The sequence below is a fragment of the Trachinotus anak genome, unplaced genomic scaffold (genome assembly GCF_046630095.1).
Source record: "Trachinotus anak isolate AG129_WGS33_773 ecotype Australia unplaced genomic scaffold, CSIRO_AGI_Tana_v1 ptg000028l, whole genome shotgun sequence".
NCBI lineage: Eukaryota > Metazoa > Chordata > Actinopteri > Carangiformes > Carangidae > Trachinotus > Trachinotus anak.
This window is the reverse complement of record NW_027273879.1, coordinates 22,205,271-22,232,628: the sequence shown is the minus strand read 5'-3', so window position 1 is coordinate 22,232,628 and position 27,358 is coordinate 22,205,271. Positions and strand designations below refer to the sequence as shown.

General features: G+C 43.6%; 1 protein-coding gene across 1 annotated transcript; it reads right to left on the bottom strand.

Moving 5' to 3' along the window:
- Positions 1 to 886: 886 nt before the first annotated feature.
- On the bottom strand, positions 887 to 20,093 carry pdzph1 (PDZ and pleckstrin homology domains 1). The gene is made up of 13 exons (XM_071465367.1): positions 16,335 to 20,093; positions 15,383 to 15,471; positions 11,870 to 14,023; positions 11,611 to 11,769; positions 8,205 to 8,366; positions 7,912 to 8,013; positions 6,986 to 7,096; positions 6,649 to 6,827; positions 6,406 to 6,563; positions 5,914 to 5,956; positions 5,631 to 5,817; positions 4,458 to 4,593; positions 887 to 1,430 (listed from the first exon to the last, which is right to left on the bottom strand). The coding sequence occupies exons 2-13, from the start codon at positions 15,441 to 15,443 to the stop codon at positions 1,331 to 1,333; spliced, it is 3,552 nt and encodes a 1,183-aa protein (XP_071321468.1). The 5' UTR covers positions 15,444 to 15,471; positions 16,335 to 20,093; the 3' UTR covers positions 887 to 1,330.
- Positions 20,094 to 27,358: the final 7,265 nt, after the last annotated feature.

Sequence of the window (27,358 nt, the reverse complement as noted above, 5' to 3'; positions counted from 1 at the left end):
TTTAAGTTTGATGAAATCAGAAATAAAAGAGGGGAGAGAGAGGAGCAACAATCATATAACTCTGTAATACTGGAACATACCAACTGATAAAATGTCTGAACATTTCTGAATGAACACTCTTCTACACTGTTGAGTAAACAGCTGCTAATGCTAATGTTAGCTATGTAGCAATAGCAACACGAACATATAGCTCCTTTAAGTCACACTGTCTGAACTCGACCAGCAGATCCCTGTGGTAGATAGTAAACTGCACTTATATACAGCTTTTCTACTCTTATCAAGACGATAGTGTTTTTTCAACCATACACATACATTCACACACTGATGATACAACTTTGAGTTCAGTATCTTGCTCAAGGCACTTTGGATTGCAGACTGGAGGAGCCGGGAATCGAACCGGTGACCTTGAACAACCTGCTCTGCCTCCTGAGCCACAGCCACCCCTGGTCTTTGTCCGTTGTACAGGTTGTCCTTGGAAGACTTGGAGGAGTGTGTGTGTGCGGTCTAATGTGAAATGACAGACCTGATCCCTGTGTCACCACTGAGACCTCAGTCCCCTCCACCACAGGGAGAGTCTGGCTAAGTGTGGATGGAGGACTGATTATAACTATTTAAAATCAACCTCCACAAAATGTGACTTTATGTTTTTATTCAGTGTTACTTTGCTCAACAATGCCTCTGAGGTATTTTTGTGTTTATTTGGTCTGTTAGCAGTTCCAGGAAACACAGTCATTATAGTGAAGAATTAATTTAGCTAACATGTTGATTCATTATTCATTAATCTGTTTTACTGTGCATTAAAGAAGTGTAAAAAGAGCATATTTATCCTCTAATAATGAGTTTACAGCGAAGCAAAAACACAGTATAAAACTGGAAACTCCCAACACAGCATGTATGAGGCGCTTTAATATGACATCACAAACAGTTGCTGACGTAAAGTGGTAGTAGGTGCTGCTGACAGAGAGTGTGGAGGATAATATAGGATAAAACTGAGATAAACAGCAGTGAAAAGGAGAAGACACGGTGGTAACTTATTTCTGATCAACGGATCATTAGGTGGAAGGTAAATGTGTTTAATGACACATGGATATAAAACGAAACCTGACAATACAGATGAAACTGAAAAGCTGACATTGAAACATACCTGAAAGAAGAGCTTACATTATAATGGAGGGAAACTGAAGTGTAAAATATAAAGTATTGCTTTTATTAAAATCTCTGACATCTGCTATTTTCAGAGCTAGTGGACTCTGACCTGTGTATAAATGAGGAGGCAGAGAGTGAAATGATCCTCCACAGCAGAGAACAGAGTACAGAGTCAGACCAGGTCTCACATTCTGGTCTCCTCTGGGGGTCGGTTCATGTAGTCCTGAAGGGCCTGATGCAGAGGCAGCCACTTCTTTATGGAAGCTTTAATGGCTGTGATCCATCTGTGAAGAACATCAGAGACATTAGGTCCTCACCTAATGAACATGTAATTGAAACAGGACTGAGTGCTGTTGAAATGTTCTGCACTGACACAGAACCATTACCACAGGAAAACTTTGTCTAATAAAATATAAAACTAACATTGAATCAGGAATTGATCAAATAATGAGTCATCTTCATGAACCTGATCAGATATTCACTCTCAGCAGTAAAATATCCAGACCAGAACTTAATGTCACAGGTTACATGTTACATGCTATTTCCATTGATTCTCATAAACATAAATGGGGGAAACCCGTCTCCCATAAATTATCAATGGATCATTTAAACCAAATAAGTTATTTGGTTTGCCACATACATTTTAAAGGAAACACCAATGCTTGATTATGTTCACTGGCAACAGTTTCTCCAGCCAAGGAAATGTTTTACTTTTTCTACAGCCCAGGAGGTCACCAGGATGGACGATGAGTTTTCAGTGCAAAGCACTTTAATTATTTAACCAAGTCCATTATATTTCCCTATCCTTACCTGACTGCTGTCAGTACTCAGATACAAGAAACAAACACTGATCATACTTTTGTTTCCAGAGTCTGTTTTGTAGATATTTACATGCACACTTTGTGATTTTACAATTAGGTTTAAATCTTTCCTCATTGTGTTGATTAAACAAGACCAGGTCAACACCTAGAATAGGTCTGGGCTATATATGGTCAATGTATGAAACTGAGGACATAGTGTCAGCTAATTTCAGTCTAGTATCAGATGGTTTCAGTCTAGTGTCCGTTGGTTTCAGTCTAATGTCAGCTGGTTTCAGCCTAGTGTCAGCTGGTTTCAGCCCAGTATCAGCTGATTTCAGTCTAGTATCAGCTGGTTTCAGTCTATGTCAGCTGGTTTCAGTCTTGTGTCAGCTGGTTTCAGCCTAGTGTCAGCTAGTTTCAGCCTAGTGTGCTCCATCCAGCCTCCATCTGGGTAACAACCAATCTAAGACTAGATTTGTCACTAAGTCTCTAAATCTAGTGACAAATGCTCTATCAGTTTTCAGCTGCACGCTAAAACTTCATAGAAACTGTTTGTGCTAATTAATTGCGAAAACTTCCAGTGGTGAAACTCAGTCACATGGCATTTGGCTGGTCAATGGTAAACTATGATCACTCACTCACTCAGTCGGTCACAGACATTAGTGGGCTGGCCCCACTGTTGTGCTCCAGCCAGAAGCAGGATTCAGGTGGCATTACGCTTTACACAGAACACATCAGATGTTGCAGATGAGTCATATACAGTGCCTTGAAAAAGTATTCATACCCCTTGAACTTTTTCACATTTTGCCACCTTACAACCACAAACTTAAATATTTTTTTATTGAGATTTTATTTGATAAACCAACACAAAGTAGCACATAATTGTAAATTGCAACGGAAATGCTACATGGTTTTCAAAATTTTAAGCAAATAAAAATCTGAAAAATGTGGTGTGCATATGTATTCAGCCCCCCTGCGTCAATACTTTGTAGAGCCACCTTTCGCTGCAATTACAGCTGCGAGCCTTTTGGGGTATGTCTCTACCAGCTTTGCACATCTAGACACTGAAATCTTTGCCCATTCTTCTTTGCAAAATCGCTCAAGCTCAACCAGATTGGCTGGAGAGCGTCTGTGAACAGCCATTTTCAAGTCTTGCCACAGATGCTCAATGGGATTTAGGTCTGGACTTTGACTGGGCCATTCTAACACATGAATATTCTTTGATTTTAACCATTCCATTGTAGCTCTGGCTTTATGTTTAGGGTCATTGTCTTGCTGGAAGATGAATCTCCTTCCCAGTCTCAAGTCTTTTGCAGCCTCCAACAGGTTTTCTTCCAGGATTGCCCTGTATTTAGCTCCATCCATCTTCCCATCAACTCTGACCAGCTTCCCGGTCCCTGCTGAAGAAAAGCACCCCCACAGCATGATGTTGCCACCACCATGTTTCACAGTGGGGATGGTGTGTTCAGGGTGATGAGCAGTGTTAGTTTTCCGCCAAACATAGCGCTTTGCATTTAGGCCAAAAAGTTCAACTTTAGTCTTATCTGACCAAAGCACCTTCTTCCACATGTTTGTGGTGTCCCCTACATAGCTTGTGGCAAACTGCAAACAGGACTTCTTATGCCTTTCTTTCAATAATGGCTTTCTTCTTGCCACTCTTCCATGAAGGCCAGATTTGTGAAGTGCACGACTTATAGTTGTCCTGTGGACAGATTCTCCCACCTGAGCTGTGGATTTCTGCAGCTCCTCCAAAGTGACCATGGGCCTTTTCGCTGCTTCTCGGACCACTGCTCTCCTCGCTCGCTCTGTCAGTTTAGGTGGACGACCATGTCTTGGTAGGTTTGCAGTTGTGCCATACTTTTTCCATTTTTGGATGATGGATTGAACGGTGCTCCTTGAGATGTTCAAAGCTTGGGATATTTTTTTATAACCTAACCCCACTTTAAACTTCTCCACAACTTTATCCCTGACCTGTCTGGTGAGTTCCTTGGTCTTCATGATGCTGTTGTTCACTAGTGTTCTCTAACAAACCACTGAGGCCTTCACAGAACAGGTGTATTTACACTGAGAGTAAATTACACACAGGTGGACTCTATTTACTAATTAGGTGACTTCTGAAGGCAATTGATTGCACTGGATTGTATTTACATTGTATTTGTATTCATCAGAGTACAGGGGGCTGAATACATATGCACACCACACTTTTCAGATTTATATTTGCTTAAAATTTTGAAAACCATATATCATTTTCATTCCACTTCACAATTATGTGCTACTTTGTGTTGGTTTATCACATAAAATCTCAACAAAATACATTAAAGTTTGTGACTGTAAGGTCACAAAATGTGACTTTTTCAAGGCACTGTATGAACACAAGTACACTTATAAGAAAAAAAAAAGAAAAATCAGGAACCCCAACAGAGAGCCTTGTTGTACAGGACTTGGTTGTGCCCAACTGTCTTGTTTTATTAGATTTAAACTCTACAGATGAGAGTGGGATCAGCTCCTCACCGTTTGTTCTCATTAGGATTTTCAGAACAGAGGTAGAAGGTCTTGAACTCGTCAGACGGAGGTTTCAGCTCAATGGTGGACTTCTTGAAACCGTAGGGCTGCTCTCGAACTGTGTACCCCTGAAGGTAGATCCCACCTGAGGACACAGAGGATGATGGGAACTGATCAATACACAACTCTTTGTTTCAGCAGGCACTTCATCAGTCTGGTCATTATGGCAGTTCAGTGAAGAACTGGCTGAAAGTAAATAATGATCAAACATAAAGAAATGGGTCAAGAAAAAAAGAGAGGTGAGAAAGGTGTGACGCAGGTGTAACATTAAGACTTTTCTACACAGAACACATCACAAGTAAACAAAGCTGTTGCATCTCTGCAGGAGATTAAAGGGTAAAAAGATTAAACACAGATTAAACAATTTAAAATAAAAGTTCCTTATTCCTCATTAAAGATTAAAGATTACAGTAGCTATGATCTACCTGAGGTCATATTATCACCTGACATCACGATGGTAAAATTCTTCCTCCTCAGACAACAGAAACCTTCAACAGCTCTGCACCTGAGAAAGGTATGCTTGTTTTCTACTCCACCCTGTCTGCTAAAAGCAGAAGTTTGACAAAAGTACAGGATCCATTTCTCAACTTGTCCGTCTTCATCATGGGTGGAGGGTTACCCCTGTGCTTGTTAACATGTTGTTTCAAACATGAATGTGTATTTTACACTACACTAGAAGAACTAGATATGCAGGCTGTAGAATAACGTTGGCTCTCATCCTATTTTTACCTGTTAGGTCACAACAACAATGAACAACAATCCCAGCCACTTCATCACATTCTGGTGTCCCCGTGAAGACTTGCGTTGTTTGTGTCATCATTGTCGTCTGTGCTGCTTTCACTATGTTTCTGAATTTGCTTGTGTTTTGTCTATTTGAAAGTTGCAGGGCCACTGTACTCCTATATTTACTGTATTATTCTGGACCTGGACCTGGACACAACAATAAACCAGTGTGATCAAGAGACTGACAGTGTTCTCCATAGAGAGGGAAAAGGTCTGATTTAAAGGGCAGTGAAATGATTTAAATCAGAGTGAGCATTAGAAATATCTAAACATGAATGAACTTGTGATCAGTCTTCAGTTAGTTTAGATTCTGCGCACACACTGGACACACATCCATACCATGAGCGTGAGTGGCCCTGATCCCACTGTACAGGTAGAGGCAGCCGTCCTTCAGGATGCAGTAGTGCTGGATCCATATGTCCTTGTTCTTGTCCATTTTATGAAGCAGTCCAAGACACTCTGGGCTTTTCACAGCCAGGGGGGGCAGGCTCGAGTTGTGTCTGGTGACATCCACCCACACGTGGTTCTACAACATGGGAGTTAATGGAGGAGATTAGTGTTAGCTAGAGAACTAAATATGACGGGTGATGAGCTCATGATTTCTGACAGATTCAGAGGTTACCTGTGCAATAGGATGAATAGCCGTCTCCATGGCCTCCAGCCATCTGAAATCATAAGATGGAGCTGAAACATGGTGTAAACTACAATACAAACATGCACCTGTGTCTGAGCGTCAGAGTTTCTCTGTGTGAACCCCTGACTAGAAACAGCAGCTTTTCCATTTTAGCCAAACATAAAATCTGTTTGTTGCAGTATTTACAGATGATGTTCAGATTTAAAATACACTGAAAAACGGGGCTGATCTATCACTCAGTCTGCTGATCACATTCAAATTTAATATGTGTATAGATAATTAAATGTATATATATGTGAAATATATATTTAATAAAAACATAAATGTACAAATTACATATGAAACTTATTAGAAATTAGAACATTTTAATATATTGACATATATAGCCCACATTAATATGTATGTTTATGTATGTTTATATTGTAGACATATGTCATCCCACAGTCTGTCAGTATATGTTGATGTCATGAACAGTAACACCTCTTCATCTCCTGGTTGGACGTGGCACAGAAGAAGTAGACTCGGTTTCCTGACTGAGGACGACACTTGAACACAAACGGTTTCCCCAGGGACACGTCCTGTCCCACCTCAGCCCCCTCCAGCTTCACAGCAGACAGAGCCTGTCTCTTCCCTTCATCCTGCAATGGACATGAGGTAAAGTCAGAACGTTTGTGTGCCTTCAGAAACCAGAGGACATGGTGGAGGTGACAGCTGCCTGCTCACCCGTTTGTGTCTGTAGTAGTACAGACAGCAGTCATGTGTGAGCACAAACCACCTCTTCCTCCAGCCTTTAATCAGACCAGACTGGGTGCGTTTATGAAGGTAACCTCGACATGCTGGGCGGGGGGTGTTAGGACCACGAGCTATGTCTGAGCCGATGGTGAGTGTTAGAACATCTGGACCTACAACATCAACAACATCAGTTGAATTAAAGTCCATTTAACTGTTTACTTCTCTTTTTCCTGATGATGAAAGGTCAACTGAGACCCTGCTGTGTCTGAGTGAGTTAGCTCTCTACGTTAAACCACTTCCCGTGTGCTGTGTGATGGAAACAGCATACCCTGTCTGGCCAGATCAGCAGCCTCAGAGTGAGGGATGCTGGTGACGTCAGTTCCGTTGACGGCAAGGACGTAGTCTCCCACCATCAGCCCGGCCTCCTCAGCAGCCCCGTCTGAAGACACACATGAAAGAGAGAGACCTTCACTGACCACGACAAGTGACTGCTGCGAGTCAGACAAACAGACAAAATGCTTAGTGAACAAACAGTCTCTGCTGGTTGCCTGGCAATGTCACCATGACGTCACAACTCACCCGCCCTCTGCAGGTGAGGTGATATGATTGTATTTGTTGTGTTATTGTCCTGCCTGTTGTTATTCTATTTATTCTACTTTTACACTGATGTGGATCTTCAGTGTGTCTCTGAAATAAACACACACACACTTCATTAACCTGCAGGATAATGTTACACAAATTGTTTTCAGTTGAGTAAAAACGAGGACGAACAGTTCAGTGTGGACAATGGAGTTAATATTTCGGATTAATGTTTCAGGACGTTTCAGGATTTAAAACTGAAGAATTATGAGCTGTTGGTGTCTGTCAGACTGAGGGCAGCAAGACCTTTATTATAAGGAAAGGCTAATTCTGACTGACTAACAGCATTGTGAGGACTACAATTTCAATTCAATTTCAATTTTATTTGTATAGCGTCAAATCATAATATACATTATCTCAAGGCACTTTAGTAGGCAAGGTCAAGACCTTACTTTGTTACAGAAAAAAACCCAACAGTTCCCACAACGAGCAAGCGCTTGGCGACAGGGGGGAGGAAAAACTCCCTTTTAACAGGAAGAAACCTCCAACAGAACCGGGCTCAGGGTGGGCGGCCGTCTGCCTCGACCGGTTGGGTCAGGGCAGGTTTTATGTGGGGTTGTTCCAGATGTAGTTTCAAATCCACTACACCTGATGAGACAGCAGGACTTCACTTACTCGTGTCGACCTCTGTCACCACAATGGGTTTAGAAAACTGTATCCGAAAGCCCCAGGGATACTCTCCGGTCCCTTTGCTGATCCTGACAGTCCGCTCACGAACTGGGAGAGGAGACAGAGTCCATCAATAGGAGATATTTATGTATTCATTGGCTTATTTCAGGATACTGTACTGTCTCTGTTTGGTTTTTGAAGCACTCCTTCAAGCAAAGGTCAATTTTCCATTTAACTATTGATTTTCACTCAAATGAATTATCCTCATGAGCTGAAAAAAGTGGATTTCCTTGTCTTACTTGAGACGGCTCGTGTCCTGGTGTTGAGGCTGTGAGGGATGGCCCCTGAGCCTCCATCATCTCCTTGGTATATCCATGCTGAAGAGTGGAAGGTCTCCATGTAGAAACCTCTGTCCTCATTGTCTCGAATCGTCATGTCCATGGAGCGAGTGTCCTCTGATACTGGAACAAACACAGGAGGGACACACTGATGATGACATACATGATAGAGTGCAGTAGTTAATGTATGTACAGGATCTGACACAGGGAGTCTGATTCACAATGAACCTGTTTGTAACTACTGTGCATATGTCAACAAGACCAGGTCAGAACGTGGTCTACTGTATGGCTGGACCCAAAACTGTGGAAGTGCTTCAAACAACTACTGTCAATAGAAAGACAGTCAATGTTACTAGACCATAATTAACTAATTAGCATATTCATGATGTCATCACATTGTATCATCATTTAGTCTAGTATCAGCTGGTTTCAGTCTACTATCAGCTGATTTCAGTCTAGTACCAACTGGTTTCAGCTGGTTTCAGTCTAAGGGCAGCTGGTTTCAGTCTAGTATCAGCTAGTTTCATTCTAGTGTCAGCTGGTTTCAGTCTAGTACCAGCTAGTTTCAGTTTAGTGTCAGCTGGTTTCAGTCTTGTGTCAGCTGGTTTCAGTATAGTATCAGCTGATTCCAGTCTAGTGTCAGCTGATTTCAGTCTAGTACCAGCGGGTTTCAGTCTAGTATCAGCTGGTTTCAGTCTAGTACCAACTGGTTTCAGTCTAGTACTAGCTGGTTTCATCTCTTTTTCTGTTTGCTTCTCTCCTCCTCTTTGTGCTCACATACACAGTATTTTAATTCAGCTGAATTAACAATGAAGCTGTTCTGTTGTTATGACAATGGAACAAGTTTGAAACGACATGTTAACAAGCAGTCACTTCAATCTGCTGCTAGAGTCCAGGTTTTGTAACCACAACGTCGTCTGACATAATCAAACACCTCAGTTAAAGACAAAGACTGAGCTGTGATTTCAGCTGGATTCACTGTAAAATGATCAGAGAGGAAGGTAGAAGAGACACAATATCTTTATTATTGTGTCTCTCACACAGAGCACAGCCTCTGTCTGAATAACAAACTGTCGAGAAAGAGAAAGAGAGAGATGGGAGGGAGCAGGACTGGAGCCTCTCTGTTATAAGGTTTGTCCGGAAAGATGCTAGACTTGTCACTTTTGTAAAAACATTAAAGTCTCTAAAGTCTCTAAAGATAACACATGCAAACAGACACAGTTCAAGCTAAAAACTGTGTTTCCAGGGGACATTACATAAGTGTTGAACCTGGCTGGGACACACTTGATGTTCAATGCTTTGTGACTTTTGGAGTTAAAAACATTGAACATGTGCACATGGATCCATGTGAGCTCCTCTCAGCTGAGTTCATCACTTTGTGATGTGAGTATTTGCATGTGTTGTATTAGTATGTTGAGGATTAGGACCACCGTACTACAGCAGTCTGAAAATGTAAGATGATGTGGATCCACTGTGATGCATTTTGAAAGAGCAACAGCAAATGGGAAGAATCCAATACTCGGCTGACCAATGATGTAACTTCATCACTCACTCACAGACTCACTCACTCACTCACTCATGTGCTGCTCTCTAATGGACCTGGCTGTTACCTTGATAAGGCTCTACCTCAGGACTATAATGGAAAATGTAATCCCATTACTCAGTTGTAGTCATGACAACAACCCCTCCTCCCCCTCCCTCTGTTACTAGGAGCTGACTCATTCACACATTAAGTGGTTGTTGTGTTAGTGCTTCATCAGACTGCAGCCACACACAGCTGATACTGACCTTCTCATCATCTCACTGTAGAAGTTCAAACACATTCAGCTGTCTCTGATCATTTTCTCCTCTCACTCACACATCAAGAAAAATAAGTTAGTTAGTTGTATTGAATGTGCCGATGTTTAACCTTTCATGTATAATACAAGGCAGATTATTTTACTCTGTGTTTTTATACTTCATCAGACATGAAGAAAATATTTAGAATTTTATTTTTTAGTTATTTTCCTCTGTGATGGACAGCAGGCTTTTAACTTTCCCTGTTTATTAATATGCAATAACTTTGTATAAAAAGAACAGTGTATTTTATGAAAACTGAACATTAAATGTCAGTTTATTGCTGTAAAACAAATACTTTTTCCATATTTAACATATCTTGTTCTTGGCTCTGGAAAAACAGCCCAAACTACAGTCAAACTGTGAGGACACTTCCTCTGTGGTTTAGCTCCAACTACTATGTCGTAAACATTACCAATATTAATTTTCCCTAAAAAACAAAAAGGAAAAACAATGTCTAGAGCTGCAATTATTAGTCCATTAATCAATTAGCTGGTCAAAAAAATATTCAGCAATATCTGATAACTGGTAAATCATTTAAATCTATTTTCAAGTAATAATGGCCACATTCTGTACATTTTGCAGGTTTCAGGTGAGAGGATATGGTCCTTTCTTTGTTGTATCTGATAATAAACTGAATGTCTTTGGGTTTTGGTGCTGGTTGAGTGAAAAAAAAGACAATTTTAACATGTTATAATTTTAACATGAGGGAATTTCAGAACACACAAAATAATGATCAAATGCCACAAACACAACAGACTTAATTAGCACAAAATATTGTCTTTGTTGCAAACACCCTGCAAAAGTCATAACTCTGATGGATATGGACTGATTCACTGAGGAAATGTTACTACAGACAAATTTGTAACACATTAGTCAAAAACAGCATGATTTGTATGTTCAACTATAATGACATGATGTCCACTTTAGATGACACATGATTCATTGCAATTTTCTGCTTGTACAAAATCAACATTTTGAAAATCAAACAATAACATTGTTTCTTAGATGTTGCTTGTTATCACCATATTTTCTTCGTCTACAGAGGGACTGCACAGATTATCCTGAGGTGCTTAGCATACCTGATGTTTTGTCAGCCATCTTGGATGTTGAGATTTTTAGCTGGACTTACATTTGGTTGCAACTAGGTGGCAGTATACAGTTTTAAAAGACTGGTCTACTGTAGTGACTAATGTGCAACTTCATTATCCAAAGCCAGGCATATAGAAGAAATAGGTCAGTTGAGAGGCTCAGAGCCTCTCCTGTTGTTACTAGAGCTCCAGAGAGAAGCCTGAGAGAGGAGATGTAAAACTACAGAGATGGTTTTTGGTTCTTAAAAACACAGATGTTTCTTCTGATGGAGATCAACACTTCAGGGTTGTGTTTTTAGCACAGTAACACCAGAACTGTGACTGTGACTGTCTCAATCAAAATATAATGAGTGATGAAATTCAAAAAACATCCTGACAGAAAACCTGTGAGCTCATCACCTGATCAGGGGACCTCCTGTGTGAATGAGTGGCACAGATACCTGATTCTTCTGTGATGTCACTGGTGATGGAGCTTCCTCCTGCTGAGCTCCACTGTTTACTCTCCTTGAAGAGCTTCCGTCTCTTTGCCCAGTGGTCCGAGCTGCTGTCCTGGTCTTTGTGGACCACTGGCTTCAGGTGCTCTTTGGCCTCTAAGGAACCTGGAAGTGATGATTAACGTTCACATCTGGTGAGTTTGTTGTAAATATTCACCTGAAATCAGCTAATCATGATGGATTTGAGGGCATTACTGTGACCTACATCTGGAAACCATTTGTTTACTGAGCTGCTCTCTGACGTTGACCTCTGTGTCCCCTGAGGCAGAACAGGAAGCAGAGACTGGAGGTTCCTCTGTAGTCCTCCCTCCTGGGTCCAGGTGCAGATTAGTGGACTCTGTGGTGGTGTTTCCTGTTTGTTCACTGAATGTTTTAGACTGAGTCTCCTCTGTCACCTCAGTGGTGTTTAATGTGTTTACGTCCTCTACCAGGGACATGCAGGAGTCCAACACAGTACCTCTACGAGGTTTTTCCAAGTCACCACCCAGAGAAGATCTGGAGTCCATCTGCAGGAACCTTTGCTCCAGTGCACCAACAGTTATCGTCATGACTGAAGACTTGTTGTGTTTGGGTATGTTTGAATCGTTAACCTGGTTGTGCAGTGACATGACTGGGCTGCTCTGCAGGACCTGCTCCTCTGAGCCGCTGCAGGATGGAGGGATGACCTGAATAGCCAGAGTTCTGCGGCTCAGCTCCTCTGTGAGGGGCTCTGAGCTCCGATAGTCCACTTCCCCCATTTCCTGGTCGAAGCCGCTGTCTGCGACCTCACTCTGATCCACTTTAAACTCACAGTCATCTCTGTCCAGACTCTCCATGTCTCTACCCATGCTCAGCTTTAATTCCTGGTGCCTGAGATATTTACGATGGTCTCTGATGCTGCTCTGTTTCCGGCATTGCTCAGTGACAGTGCACACATCATCAGGATTATCTTCAGAGCTGCTCTTACAGAATGGATTGAGCAATGACAGCTTTCCATCATGGCTGTGTGGGACTTCAGGTTTAGAGCTCCCCTTGGTCTGTGAAAGATTATAGTTTCCTGGTGCAGGGGACCTGTTGCTGGCCTGGTGGATCCTCCCTGGCCTCTCAGCTTGGAGAGGAAGAGAACACATGATCATCGAGGAGAAAGACTCACTGTAGGGCAGTAGCAGATCCTCCTGCATCAGTCCCAGACCCTCTGATGTCCCAGGAAATGTCTGGCGTCTCTTCTTTGGTAGCGGACACGCTCTGTGCTCCACGGTGGCGATGCTGTTGTTTCTGATCCAGGATTTTCTCTTCTGACAGCTGATGAACTCCTTGGTGAAGCTGGACCTGTTGGTGGACAAGGACGGTCTCATGAACATCGGCTCGTAGTCATCAGATTCAGATAACTGATCAAAATATGGAGCCTCTGCAGAGTAAGGACATCCAGGCTCCTCTTCACAGGTGATGTTGGGTGCTGTGTGAAGTTCCCCTGACTGTTTGTGAGCAGAATCACAGGAACTGATCCTGCAGGACGCCAGGTCAAAGGTCAGGTCCTCTAAAGTGTTGTATTTAATGTCTGCAAACTCCTGTGGAGGAGGAATGTCCCAGAACTGATTAGTGCTAAAACTCTTGTGAAACTGTTTCCTCTTCTCCAGAGGTCTGATGTTGAACAGTGTGGATGTGTTCAGGGGATGCTCTGTAAAGTCTGTAGATATCAGTTGTCTGCGATCGCTGCAGCACTGACAATAGTTTGGATTCTGCCATGTTCTTGTTGGATGGACTGAGGCACAATGAGCCGCTGTGCTGCCAAAAGTGAAGGTGTAGTTAGTGTTGTGACCCTCGCTGAGATTGGTCAGGTGATGTGGTGACTCATTGTTTGGGATCCTCTCACACCTGCTCTTAAAAACTGTCTCAGTTGTGTCCCCCTTTTCATTCATGAACACAAGTGTGGTCTTGAAGCCAGAACAGTTCAGCTGCAGAACTTCCTGGATTTCAAGCTTCACATTGGACCCAGAGCAGTTGATCTTCATGATGTTAGTGACTGGAGCTGCTGGCAGAGTCTGATCTTCAGATAAGGGTTCATGCAGCTGCTGGAACAGGATTTTTGGGGATGTGTCCTCCAGCTCGTTGATGGACACTGATGTCACTATCTTCAAACCTTTCTCCTTGTCCTCTGTGGTTTTGTTGAAAATGCTTCTTTGAGATGAGTTCAGGTGATGATCTTGTTTGAATCTTTTCTCTTTGGGCGGAGAACCGCTGTTCTTGTCCTCGTCCTCAGATCCTGACAGAACATTCTCCCTCCTCTGTGAGTCGGCTTCACCCTTTTCAACAGTGTCATCTTTGTAGCTAACGCTATTGCTGTGGTTGTGCTTCTGAAAGATGAACGGTGACACACTCTCTGAAAGACGAGGACAACAAACCTTGTGTTAAATCATCACAACAGTTTTGTCTATGGACACTGACGTCTATATTGTTATTGTTATTATATATTTAGACCCTGCAGGCATTAACACATGATTAGAGTTCAGTGACAACATGAGATGTTGATAGACATTTTACAGATTACAAAATTCATTCATATTGTCACACGATCATAAACGATGATATAAGATTTTACTCATATCACCTGCTCATAATTAATATCTGCCCTTCCAGGATGTGGTTGAAAATCAAACAAGACATGCTGTTCATGAACGTTTTATAAACATGTGTATGCAACATTTAGAAATGACTGTTCATGCTCAGCCAATCAGAGTCAGCCTATAAAAACTGGACTTCACACATCATGACTATGGACACACACAGCTCCATGTCTTCTCGTTCAGTGAGACCACTGCAGTAAGACAGTGACAACCTAATATGATCTTATCTGAAGGTGAAGTCAGGTGAGGACAGGTGAAGGATGAGATTTAATGAGCTGGACAGACAGACAGCGATGCTGCCTCCAGTTTTTATTCAGTCCACATCTTCACTGACAAAATACAACAAGAAAACGGTGATTGAAAAACACACACTGAAAATATCCAGTATCCTGTCTCTCTTTACTGTGTCCTGTCTCTCTATCACTGCATTCTGTCTCTCTGTCACTGTTTCCTGTCTTTCTTCACTGCATCCTGTCCCTCTCCACTGTCTCCTGTTTCTCTGTCACTGTCTCCTATCTTTCTTCACTGCGTCCTTTCTCTCTTCACTGTCTCCTGTCTCTCTTCACTGTATCCTGTCTCTGGTGACGTTGACCTTTACTGAAACACAATGAAACATCATTGAAGCAGTGTTGACATTTAGATGCATCTTACTGTGTGATGTACCTGTAGCTGTAGAATAACAGTGGTGTGTTCATGAACATGAAGAACAATGATGCTGTGAAGAAAACTGTTCTGCTCTGACAGGACATGGGAAGCAGGAAACTGTCTGGATTTGATTGTGACATGCATCATGTGAGTTGATCTCTGATCAATATCATTGATTCTGTCTTTTTTTCAGTCAAACTAGAGAGCAGGAGTAGAGTGACCTCAGACTGGGGGCAGCAGGACCTTTGTGATGGGGGAGGGGCAGATTGATTCTGACTGAGCTCAGAGTAGTGATCAGTCTAATAAAACACTGTCTATAAAACCCAGGACTCAGCAGCCATCACACCCCCTTCTGGTCTGCAGCAGTCCAGGTCCTAGCAGGTGTGGGGAAAAATGTGACTCAGCTAAGCATGAGATTAACCTTGCTACACCCCCCCCCCCCCTTCCCTCCACCCAAAGCTGTGACTCACGTTTGCTGCTGCTGGAGCTCTTCCTTCTCCTGCTACTCCTCCTCCTCCCCCTCTTGCTCATTCTTAAATCCAGCACAGACTCACATCAACTGCAACACATCAACACAAAGAGATTTCACCTTCACACACTAACGTGATGTTAACATGTAAACCTCAGATCTGTCACAGCCACACTGGAAACAAAACATGTTCTCTGTGGGGGGAGTGATGAAGATGCACGCTGGGCTTCACATGCACTGGAAATGACAGTCAGCTTGTTTGGTAGACATTTTTTCTCTGAGCATTCTGGAATATTTTATTTAATCCTGACAATGTTCAGTTTTACATGGAGGTGCAAACATCGTTACTACATCACTAATAAGACTGTTCACTGACTGGGCTGCACCATCTCCATAGCACTGATCTCAAGGAATATTACAGGTATTCAAAGATACATGACTGTGTTAACACGTCCATCAAACACCTGCATCTGTACCTTCACCTGCACCAGCACCTGCAGCTGTACCTGTACCTTCACCTGCACCTGCACCTGTTGCTGTAGCTGTACCTGTAGCTGTAGCTTTACCTGTACCTGTACCTGTAGCTGTACCTGCTGCTGCCAACAGACTAAACAGATCCCTGATTAAGCTGCTGATCAAAGGTGAAGGACTCATTCAGTCTGAATGAACTCTGGCTATAAATAGATAAACCTAAAAAACATTTTCATGTCTAATAACAACACTTAAACAACATTTACAATAATACGTTTATGAGGAAACTGATGAAGATGTTCACATCACACAGATTTCAGTCTTTCACAGATCTGACAGAGAAACTGTGGACATCCACAATTACAGAGTCCTGTAGGACGTTACTGTTATTTAACTACATGTTAAAAAGCTGGGATCTCTGGGTCACATGACCTGATGACTCACAGTTTTACATCAGAAACACAAGTAAACAGCTGACTTACCTTTAGTGTGGAGTCCAGATATCAAAGCTGGAAATGTCAGATCTGAGAAAGACCTGCAGGCAGTCTGTCTGTGTGTGTCTGTATCTGTGACTGAGAGCAGCTGCTGTTTCCACACCATCCACATTGTCTGCTCCACTTCTTATTGTTTCTATTCTCAACGTAAAGCAGCTTATTAAACCTAATCTCATCAGCTGCTGGTGATGTCAGTGTGAAGCTGGTGAATGAGGACGACTCAGATAAAAGCAGAACCTGGAGCCGTGAGTCCTGCAGGTTTACATATACATGACTGCAATACAGTTTTTATCCAAAGCACTTTACAGTTTGTCTCATATACACACACATGCACATATATAACCATGGCAGATCTACCAATGCAGGGTGCTGCTCTGACTGTTGGGAGCAGTTTGCTCAAAGGCATTTCAGTATGTGAGAAAGAGGAGTGTCCTTCTACTGAATCACTGCAGCTCTGTGTCACATTTCTTCCAACCACAAATTTTAACGAAGATAACTGTTGTCCAACTTCTGTCAGTGGGTCAGGGTCATGTGTCCTCAGCTGATGAACCAGACATGTCTTTAAAACACTGCACTGAAGAGCTAGTCTTCTCCTGGACGTGGTTCTGCTTCTCTGACAGTGTATTTTAATGTTAAATGTGTCACACATATGAAGTCTGTAGATCTGAACCTGATAAGCTGCCTTGTCTTTTAGGTGTTTCCACAGCAGATCCATCTCTCAACACATCATCTCATCACTTAAATCTGATTTCAGTATTTACTCATTATAACTGATGGTCTGAGCTATGACAGTAATAAACCATGGTTTCCTTTAAAATGCAGCATTTCAGAGGAAATCATCACATTAAGTAGGTAAAGATGTAACCTCCATCAAGCCACCAGGATCACTGTCGGAACCTACATGCAGTTTATTGATGTTGGACTAATTAGTTCAAGTGCATATGTAAAATAACTAATACACAGTAATTGAGGATTATTTACAGTATTTATAGCTCATAGAGTAATGCAACATTATGCATCATAAGTGAATTGATTATTTCTGTCACTAAAAGAGTGTGTGAATCATGTAAAGTATATACAATTTCATTTGAGACATTGTTGACAACAGTTGTTTCCTTTTAGTTACTGTGCGCCTGGACTGCATTAGCAGACATATGATATGATGTGAAAAAATAACACCAGTTCGATGAATCAATCAAACATATATATGTGACTGTGGCCACACAATAAAGTAAATTTAAGTTTCATGTTTATCAATCAGTTTCTTAAAATTAGCCTTTCATTATGTTCTGGCAGCCATGTAATGGCTTAGAAAAAATTGGCCCAAGGTCAAACTTACTTGCTGGCCCTGCAGAAGAACACCACAAGACTAAACTGATCCAGGCATGGAGGTACAAACTATCCCAGCTAACTACCATGGTAAAGCCAATTGAAAAATTAATGGAAGATGATTCAAATGTCGATGCTGTTAAAAATAAATTGCATGTTGACATTGGTTGTTTGCATCAAAAGTTTGCTGACCTAAATTCTAGTTTGCAACAATTCATGGAAGAGGAGGAGTTTTCGGATGATTTACTCTAAAAACTCACCAGAAGAAACATTGAAAGAAAATTGTGAACAACCATCTGTATCCAGTGTCACTAGGGCCAGTAAGGAGGATTATGTCCTTTCAGTCATTCCAATGTGAGGCCACACAGAGGAACCAAGACAGTGACTATGTACACATTTCTGGATCCAGGTAGCTTAGATTCGTTTGCTAAAGAGTCACTGTGACGACCCTCTCCACTGTTGCTTCCTGTGTGGCTACTTTCTCTTTGCAGGCACTAAAGGTTGGTATGGCAAAGGGCTGTCAGTGCCTTGGCCTCATCAGCAAACCTGGCACACCTGGACCCTGTGTGCCAGTGCTCTTAAAACTGTGCTGGAGCTCAAGTTTCTCCTCTCCTCCCTGAGACCTCTATTTGGTTTTTGGTTGGCGTTTTGTTTCTGTTGTTTCTGTTGCAGCACAACATGGCACTGATACACTTCTTCACTAATGCTCCCAATTTCACTACTGATTTTATAGATTACACCAACCATTGTTAGTTTAAGTTCTCTTCCTAGATTTGTTGTTTTCCTTTAATTAAAACATTTGTTAATTGGCTTAGTGGTGTGCATCTCCCTCTGTTGCCATGGCCATGCAGCCCGGTTTGTGACATCATTGATAAACCAACTTCACATGAACTGATGCAATGCAAGCACCTCGTTGCAAACAATGGGAAACTAATCTGTTGTGAACACCTGCACTGTGAATTGACTGGGAGTCAGTAGCCTGGATGGCAATCAGTTTATCGAACTGTCAGAAGAGGTTTCACAAAAAAAAACATCTGTGTAACCAAAGATAATAACCCCACCAGGAGGGTATTGACTGTTGGCCTCACTTAAAGGAGCAGATGTTGGATTACTCATAGGAGCAAATGTTCCCAAGGCCATGGAGCCCCCACAAGTGGTCAGCAGCGTAGATGATAGAACATAAGCTGTGATGACAATATTAGGCTGGACAGTAAATGGACCACTCAGAGGTGGAAGTGATGTAATGGAAACAAATGTGACACAAGTTACTGTAAACTGAATCTCAGTAGCCAAGCTAGAGGAGCTGTAGCAACTTACCCTTGAACAGGACTTTCCTGGTGGTGAACAAAATGAAGACACTGAAGCATTCAAGGACAATCACCAGTTTATGAATATGTTGTATCAATCCTCAAAACGTGTGGATAGTAATTACAGTGTTTGCCTTCCTGTAAGGAGCACGTCATTGTGCATGCCAAAAAACAAGTCAGTCATGGAGCAACATGCACTGAACTTAAGGAAAAGATTCTCTTGAGACGCCAAGTTTTACGCAGAATACATTGCATTCAGGGATTACATTGTCAAGAAAGGATATGTGGTGAAGACTGACAGTGCTAAACTTGATCCAACTGAAGGGAGAACATGGTACCTGCCTCATCATGGAGTCAGACATCCAGTCAAGCAAACCCTGTGTGTTGTCTTTGACTGTGGATCAAGCTTTCAAGGAACATTACTGAACCACCAGCTCTGGTGGCCTAAAGGGAACTCTGAGGAGAAGCTTGCTGAACACAAGATGTTGGTCCACATTTTTGGTGCAATATCATCACCAAGCAATGCAACTTTTGTGCTTAAGAAATGTGTAACAGATTTTGAGGATGAATTTGGTCAAGAAGCTGCCAAGACAGTCAAGAAAAATCTTTTATGTCAATGACTTTCTTAAATTGACTACTGATGAAGACAAAATGGTCGAGTTGTTACAGCTCATACTTTTTTTGTCAGGATTGGACCCCAGAGCAGATTCAGACATGGACAAGCAGGTGAAAGAAGAAGAAGGTTTATTGTTTGACTTCAGCAGATCAGAGTGGTCAAAGTCTCTTTTCCAGGGTATAAGCTAGGAAGCCGATGAATCCAGCTGGTGAGTGGCGTGGCAGATAATGGCTGCGGAGTGTGGAGACAGAGGGAGAGTCGGGGTTGCGGGAGCAGGATTGGTCTCACAGCAGGAGCAGGTAGCAGCACTAGAAGGGAAAACTCACAAAGCAAGCGGAACAATCTGGCAGAGAGTGAGTGATCAACCAGGGTTTTTCAACTGGCTTGATGAATGATGGGCTGCAGGTGTGTCAGGCTGCCAGTGCTGCACCACACCCCTGCTGGAAGGAAACACACATGACCACGGGGGAGGAGACATGAGGAAAGACACACAAAGAAACACTCTGGCAAAAACCCAACCAGGCTGTAACCCCCCCCCCCCCCCCCCCTTAACCAGAGCCTCCTGGCGTCCTGCCCAGCTTGTCAGGGTGTAGGTTGTAGAAGTCCAAGAGAAGGGTGATATCTAATATGAATCCCCTAGGGATCCAAGACCTCCGGGCCATATCCCTCCCAGTCCATCAAATACTGGAAACCACGACCCCTGCGACTGACATCCAACAGTAGCCGAACTGTATACGCTGGGTGGCCGTCCACAACCCGGGGGGGGGGGTTTAGCTGGAGGGCTTAAGTCACTGAAGGAGATAGGCTTGAGGAGTAGGGGAAAAAAATCGATTCACATAAGAATCGCGATTCTAACCATCCACAATTCTGAATCGATTCATAAACGACAAAAATCAATTTTTTATTAACGTTCCTCCGTCTCTCTGTGCACCCCCACGGGCTTCCATACACAGAGTTGCAGCAACTTGGGGAAAAAAAAAGACACGGCACAACTCTACTGTGAAGGGGCAGGAGCCATGGAGGAGCAACAAATTCAGCCAGTCCCATCTTCAATGAAGGCAGGAGTTTGGACTCATTTTCGGTTTTATTATCTTCCTGGGACACAGCAGCTCAACATGAATCATTCAGTATGCAAGGTTTGCAAAACGAAGGTGAAGTACTTTGGAAACACTACAAATGCCTGTGCACACATCACACGTCATCACCCAGAGTTAAAAGGAGCGACAGCGGAACAACAGCCACCTCCAGCAGCCAGCCAACGTACACTACACCAATTTGTCAACAAACTCCCAGCCAACTCTGGACGGGTCAAAAAAATAACTGAATCCATCACCTGTTTTATCTCGAAGGACCTGCATCCCTACAGCGTAGTCGAGAACGCCGGTTTAACACAGTTTAGCGTGAATAAATGTTGCCTTTTGTCTTAAGTTTGCCTTTGTATGATTACATCATTGGAATTACTTTATTTAAAAATCACATTATCTTATACAAACTGTATTGTTTTGATGCCATAATTTGCCTTAACAGACTATGCATTGTATCAATTTTTGAATCGAGAATTGTTTGAATCGAGAGTCGGTTGAATCGAGAATCGATTTTGAATCGAATCGTGACCCTAAGAATCGGAATCGAATCAAATCGTGAGACACCCAAAGATTCACATCCCTATGACACATGGAAGGTAGGATGCACTTTGAGAGAGGGAGGTAATTTCAGTTTGATGGATGTTGGGTTGATAACACTCTCTACTTCGTAAGGTCCGATGTAACATGGAGCCAGCTTACGGGACTCTACCTGAAGGGGGAGATCATGGGTGGAGAGCCATATCTTTTGTCCAGGTACGTATTCTGGGGCAGGCACTGGTTCTTAGCTGCGGTGTGTAACAGAGCTGCTCAAGCCTCTTTCAAGGTGGGACTGAACAGAGGGAAATGCAACTTCCTCCTGCTAGGATGGGAAAAGGGGAGGCTGGTACCCCAGCATTACCATAAATGGGGACATACCTGTGGCTGAACTGGTGAGGGAATTGTGGGCATATTCTACCCATGGCAGATGTGAGCTCCAGAAGGTTGAATGGCGTGCAGTGATGCAACGGAGAACAGCCTCCAGGTCCTGATTTGCCTGCTCTGTCTGGGGATGGTAGCCCGAGCTGAGACTGGCCGTGGCACCCAGAGCCTTGCAGAACGCCTTCCATACCTGGGAGGCAAATTGAGGCCCCCGGTCTGACACTATGTCGCTGGGAATACCATGGATGCGGAACACATGTTGAACCAGTAGGTCTGCCGTTTCTGAAGCTGAAGGAAGTTTCGAGAGGGGGACAAAGTGTACAGCCTTGGAAAATCGATCCACAATACTAAGTATGGTGGTTTTACCTCCAGAAGCAGGCAGACCAATGATGAAATCCACAGCAATATGAGACCAGGGGTGGCTTGGGACCGGTCGTGGGCGCAGCAGACTGGCTGGTGGCTGATGGGAAGACTTACCTTGGGCACAAACAGAGCAGGCAGCTACAAATTGTCTTGTGTCTCGAGAGATGTAGGGTCACCAAAACCGCTGTCTGATGAAGGAGAGGGTTCGGAAGATGCCTGGGTGGCAGGTTAACTTAGACAAGTGCCCCACTGGAGTACCTGGGAACGTACAGGCTTAGGAACAAATAAATGGTTAGGGGGACCATTACCTGGATCTGGGTGAGTGAGTGGAGCCTCCTTCACCAGTATTTCAATTTCCCAGGTGGCGGCAGAAACAAAACAGGATGCCGGCAGTATGGGTTTGGGTGGAGGACTAGACTTCTCTTGTTCTGTTTGATGGACAGGGCATCGGGTTTGCCATTCCAGGAGCCTGCCCAGTAGGACAGGGTAAAAATTGAACCCTCCCAGGAACAGAGACCAATGAGCTTGGCGGGGGGTCAATCTTTTGGCTGACGGGAGGTAGGCAAGGTTCTTAGGATCTGTCCAGATCAGGAACGGATGTTCTAGCCAGTGCCTCCATTCCTTCAATGCCAGGACCACTGCCAGAAGCTGAAGTTGCAGACATCCTAATTCTTTTCTGCGGGGGACAAACAACGGGAGAAAAAGGTACAAGGATGCAACTTTTGATCTTTGGGTGATTTTTGAGACAATACTGCTCCAACCCCAGTCTCTGAGGCATCTACCTCCACCACAAACTGCCGGGATGGATCAGGGTGCATGAGGATAAGAGTACTGGTGAACAAAGTCTTCAATTCTCTAAAAGCCTCCTCAGCTTCAGAGGACCAAGAGAATGGGAGCGACGTGGATGTGAGTCTAGTTAAGGGTGCAGCAACCTTGCTGTGATCCCTGATGAATCAACGATAGAAGTTGGCAAATCCTAGGAAATGCTGGAGCTCCTTACGGCTCTCTGGTTTAGGCCACTCCGCCACTGCTCATACCTTTGCTGGATCAGCCCTCAGTCTCCCCTTCTCCACAATGTAGCCTAGAAAACTTACCGAATCACCGTGAAACTCACACTTCTCGGCCTTTAAAAACAATTTATTCTCTAGTAGCCTCTGAAGAACTAACCTTACTTGTTGCTGATGTTCTTGCAGGTTACAGGAGAAGATCAGGATGTCATCCAGGTACACAAATACAAACCTGTTCAACATTTCTTGCAGAACATCGTTGACCAGGGCTTGAAAAACTACAGGGGCGTTGGTGAGACCAAAAGGCATGACACAGTACTCAAAGTGTCCAATGGGAGTGTTGAAAGCAGTTTTCCACTCATCCCCCTCTCTGATTTGCTCTAAATGGTAGGGATTTCTCAGATTCAATTTCAAGAAGATGGTGGCTTGATGGAGTGAACCAAAAGCAGAGTCAATGAGGGGAAGAGGGTACATGTTCTTCACTTTTATGTTATTTAAGCTGGTGTAGTCTATGCAGGGCCGCAGGGATCCATCATTTTTGCTCACAAAAAAAACCCCCTGCGCCTACAGGAGATGATGAAGCTCAGATGAGTCCAGCCACCAGGGATTTGTGAATGTATTTCTCCGTGGCCTCCCTTTCTGGATGAGAGAGGTTGTAAAGATGGCTGGTAAGGAGAGAGGCTCCAGGGAAAGGATAAATTGCACTGTCGTACAGGCAGTGAGGAGGTAATGACTGAGCCTTTTGTTTGCTGAACACCTCTGCCAGGTCATGGTATACATCGGGAACATCTGTGAGATCCGGAGGACTGGGAGCTGCAGGCATGGCCAACTTTGAGGCTGCCAGCACTGCACCACACCCCTGCTGGAGGGAAACACACGAACACAGGGGGGAGGAGACACAGTGGAAAGAGACACAAGGAAACACTGGGGAAAAAACCCAGCCAGGCTGTAACAAGAGTAACAGTTGGACATTGCTCAACTCAATTCCCAAAAGAGTGCAAGGATTTCAAGATCTGGTCTTAGATGTGTTGTAACTGTGAAATTATGACGTGTCTCATGTTGTCCACGAGCTGGACCTTCGACAAAGCACTGAAGCTGGCTCAGGCGATTGAGACTGCCAGCAAAGGATGTGAGAGATTTACAGTCACAGCAGTTGGTACCCTTGCATGTGAGGACATCTGAAGCTGTGCATAAGATGTCAACAAAACAAGCCCTAAATAGGCTTCAGCACCAGCACCAGCTGAAGGCTTGCTACAGGTGTGGTAGCAAACAGCACGGGGCTGGAGACTGTAAGTTCAATAGGGAAACCTGTCACAAGTGTGGCAAAATTGGCCATATCCAGAAAATGTGCAGGTCCGAGGGTTCAGCTAGCACTTTTAAGGCTACAGGGGGTGGAGTGAGACAGAGGGGTAAGCACATGAAAGCTGAGGGTGAAACTATGTCAGTCAGGGAGAGGATGGAAAAGATAGCATAGATGCAGGGGAGGTCATGTTCACATTGTACAAAATGGATATAATAGACATACCAGCAGAAGAGCCATTTTTCGAGACATTGACAGTTAATGAGAAAGAAATGTGGTTTGAAGTTGACTCGGGTTGTGGAATCACATTGGTGAACCTGTCAGTGTATAAAACTTTTTGGGGAGAGAAGGTGCCAAAACTGTAGCCATGTAGAGTGAGACTCAGAACATACACAGGGCACAGAGTAAAGGTGTTGGGAGCAGCTTGGGTAAAGGTGCAGAACAAAAAGAGTGGGAAGCTCCTGTGGTCCCCATGTTAAAGCCTGATGAGTCAGCAAGACTGTGCAGAGACTACAACCTGACAGTTAATCAGGTATCAAAACTAGCGGTGGTGTTTGGAATAAAACGCTTCCATCAGTACATTTATGGATGGAAGTTCACCGTAGTGACTGATCACAAACCCTTGTTGTCCCTTTTTAGTGAGATGCAAGCAGTGCCACAAATGGCCTGACAGAGGCGGGCTGTAACCTTGAGGGCCTATGAATACAAAATAGTGTACAACAAAGGAAAATATCACAGCAACACTGACGCTGTCGCCTGCCCTTACCAGAGAAACCTGAGGAGGATAGGTCAGTGGAGAGGGTTCTCATGCTGGAGAGCTCTGACATCACACTGGTGACACCACTGATCAAGTGAAAGCATGGACTGAAAAAGATCCTATTCTCTCACAAGTGCGGGCGATGGTGCACAAAGGTTGGTCATCAGAAAACAAAGGGATGGAATTTGCCCCTTATGAGGTGAGAAAACATGAGCTCAGCATCCAAAATGGGTGTGTGTTGGGGGGTCCGAGAGTAACTGTGCCAAAAGCAGGGCAAGAAAATGCCTTGGGACAACTCTACCAGTGCCACCCAGGAGTGTCCAGAATGAAAGCATTGGCTAGGAGTTATGTATAGTGGCCAAAGATGGACAAAGAGTTGAAGGATTTGGTCAAGAACTGTTCAACATGTCAGGAGAACCGAAACAGTCCTGTACCAGCCCCATTACATCCAGGGGACTGGCCTGACAAGCCATGGAGCTGTATTCTCATGAATTATGCAGGACCATTTATGGGGAAGATGTTTTTTGTGCGCATAGATGCACATGTCACACCCGTGAGGGTGGCTAAAAATTAAGGAAACCTTAATTACTATTAAAAACTCTACTGGGGAGATTTGCCGACTCAAAACAGCACAACAGACGCCAGTTTACAAAAGGGCAAGTTATATTTCTTAAAAGACAATAAATATGACAAAAACAGAGTAACACAAGATAATGTAAGACTGGAATAACCAGTCCAGTGCGTCTCAACAATATCCCAGGGTCCAGTGTGCAAGGTGCCTAAAAGTCCAATCTGTGGCGTGATTGCTACTCCTGGAGGCCTGGTGTCCACTGCCACATGCAGCGTCCGGCCCTAGCAGGTACAGGGGGGAAAAAGAGAGAGAAAACCCAAATCATCAGACCCTTCAGTCCCCACTCATTCGTCTTCAGATGCGGTTTCCGAATAGACTAATTTAAGCTGTCTTGGGTGGCCAATTAGTAAAGTAAACAAAATACTAGAAATATTTACCCACAATAAAAAAAATATATACACTAAACAAATTAAGCCAAAATCAATGGAAAGAAATCACACAAACTTAGGCAAATTAATGAGAAAAATCAACAAAATACACCCAAAATAAACATGCAAATAACTAGTGGCCCTCCCCTTTTTGTTCCCGTTCAGTACATAAAGTCTTCTGGCACAATCAACCGTTCAGTGAGTTTGTGCATAGTCAGCGGTAGGCGATAGAATGAATAAAGAGGGAGACTTAACTGGAGGAGGGGCGAAGCGTGCATTCACCCCGCCACTTTCCCACGTAGCATGTCTCCCTCTCTGTAGCAGCCGCACATCCATGGTCTCTCTGCTGCTGCTCCTTCCTGTTGTGGCCCAGCTACTGAGATTCTTCTCATCTGCTTGGGTTCCATCGATCCGGCCATAGGCTGGTCACGACTCTGTCGTTCTCTCGGGCTCTTTCCGCCACACCGTCTGCTCCGCGCCGCTCTTATTGGCGTCTCTCCTCCCCTTTTTGTCCCTGCACACCTGGCTCGCATTTTCTCGATCGCCTGGTTGGAGGTGGGTTGGGCTCGCCGCTCTAATCAGCGTCTGTCTGTGACACACGTACACACGCACACACACACAGACACACTACACCCTGTGACACACATTCAAAATGGATGGATGTCTATTCAGTGAACTCTGCCACCTCAGCCACCTCAACTGAGTGCCTACGAACTAGGTTTAGTAATCGTGGACTGCCGGAGTTGTTGGTTTCTGACAATGGCACCACCATCAGCACAGAGTTTGAAGACTTCCAAAAAAAAATGATATCTGTCATGTGACCGCCTACCATGCCTCCAGCAATGGGTTGGCAGAGAGGTCCACGAGGTGGCGGTGCTGTTATGTCAGTCGCTGGTAGAGAGTTGTGTGAGTGTAGATGACGAGTGAACCTGCCGGAGAGAAGGATGCTTCTTGTAAGAAGGAATGTTAGGAAGAACTGTTGAGAGCTATAAAGCCAATAAAGAGTTGCTGTGTTCCAGAAGCAATTGCATGCGAAGTTACTACAGATGACAATAATTTACCAATGGAGAGAGCATTGGGAATTCGGTGGTGTACTGAATCAGAATGATTCAAATCTCAAAGAACAACTAGGTGAGGCTTGCTCTCTCCCTTGTCAGCTCCATTTTCGTCAGGCTTTCTCGCTCCAGTTATGCTGCCTGCCAAAAGACTTCTGCAAGACTTAAGCTGGCAGATGTACAGCTGGGATGAAGACCTGTCACACAGTGTCATTAAGAGTTGGAAAAAAGTAGATCTCAAGTTTGCAACAGCTTAAGAATTTTGACACATACATT